The following is an 11,416-nucleotide window of genomic DNA, read 5'->3' as shown; positions in this document are numbered from 1 at the left end:
TATCTGTCAAACTAATCAACTTCTGCCAATGTGATGGGAACCTGTAAGACATAATGTGCAACTTTAAATAATGAATAATTATTTCAAAAGTTATATTACCCTGTTTCGCCAAATAATGATGAAGAATGTTTCTCTATATAAGGAGAAACTAAAAATAACAGATCATTTCAAAGTAATGACTTGGTATTTGGAACAAATGACAACTTTCTTGAAAATAACAACTTTATCTCAAAATCAGAAGATGTGTCATAACTTATCTCCTCGAGAAATAAGCTTAAAGATAATACATTCTGATACTTCTAGGATCTCTTTTTGTTTTCACAAAGCGAGGTTTTCATTTTCTTTATTACTTTTACTTGCAGAAATGTGCTTCCATCCTATGCGTTAAGTGCCGATTAGATAAAGTGAGTTTGCAAACACTACTAAAATAAAGTTAAAAGAAATGTAGCCGCTTAACACCTGTATTCTATCATCTTAACTTTAACTAACATGTTAGCATGTTGATGGTATTTAGCGCAAAGCACAACCAGGTGGCCTCACAGAGCAGCTTGCATGGTAAGATTCTCAGACCTGTTTAATGATACAAATCTGATCAGATCTGAGTCACATTTAAAGAGTTGATGACCATCAGTTTGTGTATCAATATACAAACACCCATCATTTTTGAACAGACTAGAATCTGAGACAGTGTCTGCGTGCTTTGCTTGTTATGCGCTGTGTGTGGTATGCAGATCTGTGTGTTGTGTATTTGGGCCCCAGCATTCCTGCTGACAGACAGACTGCGGCTTCGGGTCTGAACCGGCCCTCTTTGTGGCTGCGCTCTGTTTGGACCTCGGCGGATCCGAGTCATTTAGCCTGCTTATCTGTCAAAGTTAAGCCCCCAGATTTTCGACACAGCTCATTCCCATGAGGCATTGCTGGTTCCGTTTCAACCAAGCATGTATCTGTTTAGTTTTAAGTTGTCACTTCTCAGGGTTTAGAAATGTAGGCTAGTTAAGGTTCAGCTGCACAAATGAGCTGCACTCTGGTTTTATTTAATGATGCAGTCAAGTCCTCCAGGTATATTAAAATAAATGGTATATTTAAGTTGGCTTTTGCTATAATACTTTTTCATAAGCAGTGACAGAAGGTAACTAGGTACATTTACTCTTTTCATGCTACTTTATAATATTTTGTTTCTTTTGTGGGTGTTCTTATATCTTTTTCTGTTGTTTCACATTTTATACATAAATGCAGAACAAACATAAACATAACCAAAGGCATCCTACTTAAAGGCAGCAAACCCCTCCTCCCCCCCGACATCCCAACTCTTCTTACACACACACACATACAGATGCGCACACACTCGTATATGTTTTTTATTTGTTGTAGTTTTCCAATATTAGCAATTACATGCATTTTTATGTGATCTATTTCAAATTGCTTGGCAGCCATACGCCTCACTCATGACAGCTAACGCAGGTGTTGGAAACTAATCTTGCTTAATTCAGTTCATGATTTATGGGAAAGAAGTACAAAATGACACGTTTCATTAATTCAGTTACTATAGATCAAGGCCTACTCCTCCCCCTTTAATATCCTGGGAATCAGGGCCATGATGTAGTTATCAAGGTGGGGCTAAATTGCTCGTTTTTCCAGCTCGTTAGACAGGATTCAATTTGGTATGTGGCCATCAGTGAGGTTGAGGGATGGCTGAGGAGAGGTTCACACTGGGGATTGTGGGTGTAAAATGCCAGAGCACAAAGCAGCCATGTCTCCCTGGCGTGAGATCAGAATGAGTCCAGAAGCATTAAGATTCTACCCTGCCTGCACCCTTTCTTCCTGTAAGTCCTGCACATGTGCTCTCCTGATGTCCGACACATGAATCAGCTGTTTGGCTTGGCCCTGCATTGACTCCAGCAGCAGGGAGGGAAGGGTCTGCACCCCAACGCCCTTTCTTCTCTCTCTGTGGATGTTTAATCATCGGGACATATTACCTCAGAGACCAGATCTGAGGCAACGGCCGTGATTGTCTAAAAAATCCAGAGAGCTCAAACAATTAGTGTCACCTTAATGATGCAACCCCGGCATTAATCCTTAGCAATAGAGCCTTTAAATCAACAAATCTCTGCCAGACTTACAGTGTGCCATCTTGTTTTACCTCTATTACCAAGAGAGCAATTTGAATTCAAGACACTGTGTTGTTGTTTTGCTTCCTTAACAACGACAACACTCAAAGGCCAGATAGTAAAGTCATACGGTGCTTTATCCACTGTCTCCCAGTACCACTCGTTTCCACACTGGTTTTATCCAGCAACAAAGAAGTCCTTTATGTCCCACTGCCGTTACGGTTTAATAACCTGCAGCAACACCACAGTTAAATGATTCCACTACTTTCTGTTCTCCTTAACTACAAATCTTGTTTGAGTTGACCGATTAATCGATGCTGGAACATTTCCAATTGTGCTCACAGTTTTTGACCGGCTGTTTCCCAAGACATGGCACCCATTGGTTTGTATACATTTCTGACCTCTTCTTCGATTTAGATTGATAATTTCTGTTACTGGGGAAAGTAACTGCGAAAATGGTACATTGAGACTTTGAATCAGGGGTGAGCTAGCTGCCGGCGAAAACAAAAGTGCTTTACTCTACTTTTATTGCAAAATGGTTGACGATCTTTGGGCCGCAAATCGATCCTTAATTTTTCTGAGGGAAGGTACCTGGCAGACAGAATTTCACGAAAAAAGTGAGGCAGATGTTGCCATAGTTCTATAGCCGGTACATGTAGAATAAACATTTACTTTATGATGACAAGTAAAAGGAAAACATTTGTTTCTTACAACTTTAAGATTTTCTTTGTGACAGTGTTTTGTGTCATAGGACTCTAAAACCTTAAATATTCTTCATAGATCAACACTTGGAGAAGGGCAACAGGCAGTAAATCAATCTCATCTCAACAAACCATGCCCTTCAAAAATAAGTCTGACAAATATCAGCTGAAGTGTGCTGACGTAGCCAGCCCTGCTGTTGTCAAGGTAATGGGTGAAAATGGTTTGGTAACGCAGCCTCTGTCCTCCTGGAGTCAGATTAGGCCTGCACCGCCCCCTCCCCTCTTCGGCTCTACCATCCATCTGTGTTGGAGCCAAACAGGACGTCTTATAACCCGAACACAGTGAACAGCCCAGAGTCCTACAGTCTCTCTGGAGCCTCTATAAACAACCCCTGTACTCATAAATGTGTGCATGTGCTCCTGCAGCAGGATGGTTGTCCAAATGTAGATTGTGTGACTTTGTCATGTTACTAACCTGTTTAAAAAGAAATGTGTAGCAGAAAAAGCATGGGCTCATTAGAATCATTAGAATCATCCATCATGCTTAATCTGGTGTACCATTTTGTTTTTGTTGCATGCCTTGATGTAAGATGTGTAAAATGTGTTGCCTCAAACAGGCCTTTTTTTTGGCCTTCATTATAAAGATAGGACAGATAGAACGTAGGGGGGGATTGAAGGGAATACCATTTCACCATTTCTGTGTCTAATTTATCTTCTCCTTATTAAAGCTTTTGCTGTTTGCTCCTACCAGTTTGAAGATCTCTTCCCAAAAGCTCCAACTCTTTTTGTTTGATCAAACTTTGTGTTGTTGTGGCAGTGCTGTGGTCAGGTTGAATTGGTGGCCAGACCCTGTCACACAAATTCCTTTTCATTCAGCAGGGACAGAAAGAAAGAGAGAAAGACAAAAAAAAGTAAAGTAAGAGTGAGAGAGTGAGTCCTAGGCTGGGGAGAGAAAGGAGGCGAGGGGGAGAGAGATGGAGAAAGCCGAGAGACATTTGTAGTTGAGTGGACGAGCACAGACAATCCCTGGCACACAGTTCTTTGAGTGTCATGTAAACCAACCCTCCGCTCTCACTTTTTGTCCCATTCACCGCCTGCCACCCTCCCTTCTCTCTGCTGCACCCTTTGGCCTCTTTGCTTTGGACTTGGGGGGGGGGGGGTTCGCCTATAAAAGCCCTGGTATTGCCCCGAGTGAGCTCCATTTCCCATCATGGAGAGTCAGAGAGTCCAGTCCTCGTACAGGAAGCGTTACGGGCCTCAGGGCTCCGGCAGCACAGGAGTCAGAATTGGGAGCCTTTCTTCCAGCCGCCTCTCCTGGCATGGCACCCCCCGCAGCTTCACCCACTCCAGCCCTGTGTCGCGGATCTCCTTGGGCTCAACGGGCCTGCTCCTGGGCAGCACCATGGACCGGCTGGATTTCCCAGCTGAATCCCTGATGAAGGCCCAGTACAAGGAGATGCGCACCAACGAGAAGGTGGAGATGATGGGTCTGAATGACCGTTTTGCCAGCTACATAGAGAAGGTGCGCCTGTTGGAGCAGCAGAACAAGGTGCTGGTGCAGGAGCTGAACCAGCTGAAGGTGAAGGAGCCCAGCCGCATGGGAGACATCTACCAGGAGGAGCTGAGAGAGCTTCGCAGACAGGTGGACGGACTCACTTCTGGCAAAGCTCGGCTGGAGATAGAGAAGGACAACCTGGCTGCAGATGTGACTATGCTCAAGCAGAGGTAAGATGGAACAGGGTGGGACTCCTGGGGGTGGAAGCATGTTAGTGCAATGCACAGCCTCTAAAAGGGGCTTATAAGAACGCTGACTTTTGCTTTCTCACTTGTCCTTTCTGATGATTACATTACATTTATGTTAAAGATGGCACTTGACAGAAAAGCTTAATATGTTATATGTAAACGTAGTTGTTTGAACAGTAAAACTAGAAATTCAAAACTTTAAGACATATCATGTTTTTTTAACCTCTTCTATGCATCTTGTTTTATGGAAAGTGGGACTTACATTTGTCCCTAGCTGGAGTTGGACACAAAACTAATGTTGGTCAACTTGGCATTGCATTAATGTTTATGCTCTGCAAATGTTACTTGGGGAATTTTTTTAATACCCTTACAGGAAAGTCCGTTTCCATATTTTAAAACACTCTCCAAACAGTTTGTCTGTTGCACAGCTGAGATTTTTTTCTTTTTTTTAATTAGGAATGCATTTATATGCAGATTTGGATTGTCTCCGATTGGTTGTGATACAGACTGCCGTGCTCTGCTCCAGCTTTACTCCTGGATCCCTCTTTACAAACTTGATCCTGTCTGAACCCCTCGTTGCCACTTAGTGAGTGTGGAGGAATAAGGCAAACACAATGGCCGCCCTCCACAAATGAGACAGGCAGGCAGATGTTCTCTTGTCCCCTGTTACTGTAAAACTCTGATTCACTGTATGCGCATAGCCAGGTTTTTTGTGTTTTTAACTTAATTCTACTTGGTATGGATTTATTGTTAAAAATTGTCAGGAGAATAAACGATTTAATTTCCCTTAGGGTAAAAGAAAGTTGTACTTCGGGCTCCTCTCAACTCTCAGCAGCTGCTGGTATCCTGAAAGATGTGAATAGTGATGGCCGTCGCTATAAAGGTCAATATAGTGATTCTGCTGCTTCCCTTGAACTCTGCATGAATCACTGCAGATGTTACCAAAATATGTTACTTGGCATTTATGTTGCTATGCCTCAGGCAGATTTCAGTGTTTTGTGTGTCTGTGCTTGAGGATGTATCTGCACACATGGACCCCCTTTTGTGCGTTTGTGTTTGTCTGTAAACTCCATCCCGTGGGAAACTCCTCTGGCTGTTAGACTGGAGTTAGTGTGTAACGATGCATGAACTTCCCTTTCAGCTGAGTCTCATTGTGCTTGTGTGCTTTTGCTACAGTCCCTTACTATCAGGCATAGAGCAAAGAAGTCATTTGTCATTATTTAAAAACATCCCAAATAAATATATGCTAAAATGTATGTTGCGATATAAAAATCTACTGTAAATATTGTAGGCTTTCCTGTTGAATACGAATTATTCTAAAATATGTTTAGTATGGGCTTCAATATAACAAAATGTGTAGTTTTAGATATGTATATTTAGACATTGTCCATGATCAGCTACTGTATGAAGCACTTTTATTTCACGCCTTTACTGCTTCTTTGTGACTTACCCAGGTTGCAAGATGAGATGGGTCTCCGACAGGATGCAGAAAACAATTTGAATGCCTACAGACAGGTAATTCAGTTGATATTTCTCTAAATTCATGATTTTAACAATTCATACTTTCGTTTAGTCTCACTGGCCTCCTTTATATCTCTATGTATCTCATTATTTGCATAGGATGTGGATGAAGCTTCTCTTAATCGTGTCCATTTAGAGAGGAAAGTCGATGCCATGCAGGATGAGATAAACTTCTTGAGGAAGACTCATGAGGAGGTAAAAATTGAAATATTGCAAAATAAACTTTAGCTATTGCCAACCACAATCAAGAACCTCATTTGAACTTGAATCAATTCTTCATTACTGTTGTCTCTCTCAGGATCTGCGTGAGTTACAGGAGCAGCTCATGGCCCAGCAGGTGCATGTTGACCTTGATGTATCCAAACCAGAACTGACTGCTGCTCTGAGGGACATCCGGGTCCAGTATGAAACCATGGCAACCTCCAACATGCAGGAGACCGAGGATTGGTACCGATCCAAGGTCACGAGTCTCTCATTAAGTTGGCAGTACCGAGAATTAAAGTAATTAGAGTAAAATATCCTTGTGAAAAGATATTCACAGACTTTTTGCCTTTGTACAGTTTTCTGACCTGACAGACGCAGCCAATCGAAACGCAGAAGCCCTGCGCCAGGCCAAGCAGGAGGCCAATGAATACCGGCGTCAGGTCCAAGTGCTGACCTGCGATGTTGAGGCTCTACGAGGAACAGTAAGTCCACTTGACCCCTGAGAAGACAGTATTTGAGAACATAACATTAGTCTTATCCAGCTCTAGTAAGATTTAAATTATGCTGCTTCTTCAATCAAATATTTAGTAGACATTTTGGGCACATATTTTCGACAGGAAACTTTACACTTGAAATATTGTTATGATATATTTTGATGCCACATAATAACAGCTCATTCAGACAGCATCAAGACTCATTTTTGTTCTATTGGTTCTATATTATATGGAAGTGAAATTAAAAGAATGAGCCCTATTTAGAGCTTGCCTGTAAAAGTGTTCCCCTTTTTATACAATTTCCTATTTCTGAGGGGTCTTAAGGACAAACAGTAAACACAAATGTTGTAACTGCCTTAAGTCAATGACCTAAATAGTGCTATTTAAAAATAATGTTAAGTTGGATGGAGATCATAACACTGATTCAGCAGTAAGTGCCAAAATAGAAGCAAGGAGGGATTAGTGAAAACGTTGTAGTGGTAGGTATTAGATTTATAAAAGTAGACATAGCAGTTGAGGTACGTGTAGCATTAATAAAAAAAAAAAATGTGTGTGGTTGAAATGTAACATAAGAGTGTGAGTTTAGTAACCTCAGTCTGATGCATCAGATGTTGGTGTTCATCTCTCCGTCTTCTCTCTCCTCTTTCAGAACGAGTCTCTGGAACGTCAACTCCGGGAGATGGACGACCGCTTCGCCATGGAGACTTCTGGTTACCAGGATAGAGTGAGCCGTCTGGAGGACGACATCCACTCGCTGAAGGACGAGATGGCCAGACACCTGCAAGAGTACCAGGACCTCCTTAACGTCAAGCTGGCCCTGGACATCGAGATCGCCACCTACAGGAAGCTGCTGGAGGGAGAGGAGAGCCGGTCAGACACAGCTTTGTTGGTTTAGCACCAGCAACATTTAAAAAAAAAGATACTAAATATTATCTTTTCTTTTTCCTTCAGGATCACCATTCCAGTTAAGAGCTTTTCTAACCTGCAGTTTAGAGGTTAGTAGCACATACAGTATGACCATCTTTTTTAATCTAGGGGATCAAGGGGTCATTGAAATCATTAGTAAAGAAGACTGTTTAAATATCCATAAGAGATTTGGTCTTTTCCCATCTCTTTCTCCCAACTTTTCCAAAAAGGCATTCACAAAAGATTTTTTATTTCTTTTGGGGCAATCAGAATAGTATATTCACTCTTACTGTGTTAAATGTGTAAACTATAATACATGGCATCAAAGAGAGGATAACAAAAAATGTCTACACTACACTAACTGGAGTCTTTTCATCTTTTAGAAACCAACCTGGACACTAAAACCCCCGAGGCCCACGTGAAGAGAAGCATCTTGGTTCGAACCGTGGAGACTAGAGATGGGGAGGTATGAGCTTCTACAGAACATTCCACTGAAGCAAACAACACTGCACATTGCACCTCTCACCTTACCCTCTGGAGGGCAATGTTGAACCCTTCTGCATGTTTTCACACTCACTCACTGTCTCACAGCACACCTGATGCCTTTTGTAGCAAAAACTCACTGGGGACTCGTTTGTTGTTTCTATTTTTAACTCTGTTGTCTTTTATTTTCAGATCATTAAGGAATCAACAACTGAACACAAAGATCTTCCTTAAAGTTCGACTTTTCTCAATCTGGGATTATTACTTAGTTGTTTTGTTTCCAAACCCCAAAGCTCCCCCATCAGTGCATCATTTCATGTTTCTTTCCTTTCTTCATCACCTGCATGCTAATCTATTCAACAACCCATGACTTAACTATTAAACTCTCCTAGACTTCCTCATTAGAATTTCTGCAAAAAAAAATCTATGTTCAGCTCTTATACAGCTGTTAGCAGGATGTAGGTCACTCATATTAAAATGGTATGTACCATTTTGTTCTATTCCAGTGAAAACTCCAGGAAACCAATGGCAACCTGTTTAATTTTTTAGCACGGTTTCAGATTAGCTGCCATAGAGAAGGCATTAAAACATAGCAATTGTCTTAAGCTAATATGTAGCATGGTCGAGGTTGACATGTTATGAGTATGTGAAATGTGGCAAGGGAAGTACCAGAGGGAGTTTGGGTTTGCAGACACCAGAATTGGATAGCGGTGGGAAATAAGAGTTGTGTGTATGTTAGAGCATCTTTTGGCAGAAGGACAGGTGAAATTGAGCTCTTTTTTTATTTTATGCCGGGTGCTATTTTGCATTTGATTCCTTTGTTGGAGCAGCAGTCGCCTCTGCTTGTGTGTTAAAGCTTGTATAGCCAGCACAGGTGTTTCAATGAGTACATCTCACTTCGGGGTGATTACACGTGTGCTTAGATAGGAGACGAGTGGAAATTATCAAACAGCTAATGTGTTGATGTTACTTTTTCACTTTTTACAACCACAAACCTCTCTAGAGCCAAACAGTCTTCGATGGCTGCTTTTGATGGGTACATTAGTAAAAAAGACAGGAGATTAACAACAAATGTGTGGTATGACAGTCAGTGTTCTGTAGACATTAGAGCTGCGACAGTTAGTCGAACAATAAGTTGCAGCCGTAGTAAACATTTACTAAATCGTAAAGACAGATCAGACAGAGACAGAGACAGCTGACAGGCAATCAAGATAAAACCACTGCAGAGTCTCTATTGATCAAAGCTATGATGTTTGCTGTGAGTTTTTGACAGAATTGATTCCAGCACCATTCAGTAGTTTTATTTAAAAGAAACAGTGTTGACTGACAGTTGCTGAATGTTTGCATCTTCTCTACAGAGGACACTGACATTGGCATCCATATTCTGTGATGTTACATACATATAAAAGGTGTCCCATCAACAGGTGCAACAAAACTCACAACAGACGAGTGTGTGAAAACCTATGCAGTCCTGAGAGGAAGTCTCATGAGCCAAAACAAACAGCTGTGAGTGTGTTTATACTTTCTCCCACCTTCTGCTCTTCTGCCTTCTCCATTCATCGCAGCTGTTGCTATCCTTTGTCTCTCACACAACCTGATAAGATATTATTTGACAAAAGGATGCTTCGGAGCATAATCAAGCAAGCGTGATAGGGACAGAGCCAGGTTGGAGGTGTGGAGAAACTGTTTGGATCCTGACTTGTCCTCCAGCCTCCAATAAATCTCCTCCAAATTCCCAGGCCTATTTATGTTGTGTTTGACTGATAGCAGCGAGAGAGTGCTTTGGAGATGATCTCCAACAAATCCCAAAGCAGTGGAAACTGTAATGTTTGTTATAAAAGTGAGGATGCTGGGGTTAGAAGTAAAAGGAGGCTGCGAGGGAGGACGATTGATTGACTTTTCCAGCAAAAACACTGTAATCCATGCTTCCTGCCTGGTTAGAAGTCACGGCACGCTGACTGAAGCCGTGTTGCTGACAGCCGGCCTCGCCTCTAATGAGTGCTGCTACACTGAAGCTGGCTGTTGCTGTGTTCGTTGCCAAGGACACGCTGTGATCTGAGTTGTGCCTCCCACCCTCTCCCCTCCACAACTTCCACTGCTGTCACTCAACCCCTTCTCAATAACATGCAGATTTCTACTGTATTCCCCCTTTGTTTTTTAATATTGATCTTAGATGAATCCTGCAAATTCTTATGGAAGAAATATCTGCAGATGGAAATATAACATTAATATTGACCGATGCTACGTAATGTTTACTTAAAAAGAATAAAACATTTTGTCTTTTAGAGTTGATGCCTCTTGTTTCGATTCTTACACTTTTTCATTCATTTTTCAAAATAGTTCATATGTTTGTACTCTTCTTTTTTGGCTTATGGTTCAATACTGACACATACCATTCGAAAGTCCGGAATTGTTCAACCACAAAAGCTTGATCGGGTGCATTTAAGGTTTATTTTGAGAACAAAACGCTCTATAATGGCTAGTCACACTTTAAATGAGACCCAAATGAACCTTTGCAGTTGATTATTAAACACCTGAATATTTACGGAAGCTTTTTCCTGCTGTGGGTTACATTTTTCAAGGGATAGTTATAGAGGAATTTGAGTTGTCGTGTCCTCATATATACTTCTTCTACTTTGATTAACTTTGTGTCACTGCTTAAAGGATAGATCCACACTTTCCCATGTTTGTTTTAAAAGAGTCACAGGTGCACATATGTTCAATGAAAAAGATTGTACTTACTGTAGCCCAAGTGATGGAGGAGACAATTCACAGACTTCAGTCTTTGCAAAAACAATTAAGAATCTTGAGAAACACATTTCTTACTGGAATAACATGATGATGTTTTTTTAACAGCCAACAGGGAGAAATGATTACAGAGAGCAAAAGCTTTTTCAATGTGTGTAAGTGAGTTTAATTTGACAGACCTAGCAAATCTTGTGAACCAATTTGTTAGGTTTTATGTTTCTCCCTTTGTAAACATATCCTTTTTACGAGCTGTTGCACACTCTTTGAATCATCTTGGGTGTCATTAACTACCTTTCCTTCACATCACATACTAAAATATCTCTCAAATTAAAATTGTTTGAACTAACTTAAAACATCCAGTATGGTGCCTGCTCTGCTGTGAGTATTCAGGCAATGTAGTAGAAAAATACTGCAATACAATCAAATACAAATACATATCAGCCTGATATCAGCCAAACTAGAAATGTAGGTACAAGTTACTTCAAGGCTTTTAAAGACCCAACATGTT

At 41.1% G+C, this 11,416-nt stretch overlaps 1 protein-coding gene across 1 annotated transcript; it reads left to right on the top strand.

The window, feature by feature from the left end:
- Positions 1-4,001: 4,001 nt before the first annotated feature.
- On the top strand, positions 4,002-10,447 carry gfap (glial fibrillary acidic protein). Its single transcript, XM_079643584.1, has 9 exons — positions 4,002-4,534; positions 6,007-6,067; positions 6,173-6,268; positions 6,372-6,533; positions 6,634-6,759; positions 7,421-7,641; positions 7,723-7,766; positions 8,061-8,143; positions 8,353-10,447. Exons 1-9 carry the CDS (start codon positions 4,020-4,022, stop codon positions 8,392-8,394), a joined length of 1,350 nt encoding a protein of 449 aa, XP_079499710.1. The 5' UTR covers positions 4,002-4,019; the 3' UTR covers positions 8,395-10,447.
- Positions 10,448-11,416: the final 969 nt, after the last annotated feature.

This window comes from Notothenia rossii, assembly GCF_949606895.1.
Source record: "Notothenia rossii genome assembly, chromosome: 8".
In the NCBI taxonomy this organism is placed as follows: Eukaryota; Metazoa; Chordata; class Actinopteri; order Perciformes; family Nototheniidae; genus Notothenia; species Notothenia rossii.
Note: the sequence above shows the minus strand (reverse complement) of the source record. Positions and strands in the feature narration are given on the sequence as shown.

Excerpts from the sequence above, each read along its gene's own strand:
- gfap (XM_079643584.1), top strand. The coding sequence starts at position 4,020 with ATGGAGAGTCAGAGAGTCCAGTCCTCGTACAGGAAGCGTTACGGGCCT. Across the intron at positions 6,269-6,371 it reads TGAGGAAGACTCATGAGGAG|GATCTGCGTGAGTTACAGGA; the intron begins GTAAAAATTGAA and ends TGTCTCTCTCAG. Across the intron at positions 7,767-8,060 it reads TTCTAACCTGCAGTTTAGAG|AAACCAACCTGGACACTAAA; the intron begins GTTAGTAGCACA and ends TTCATCTTTTAG.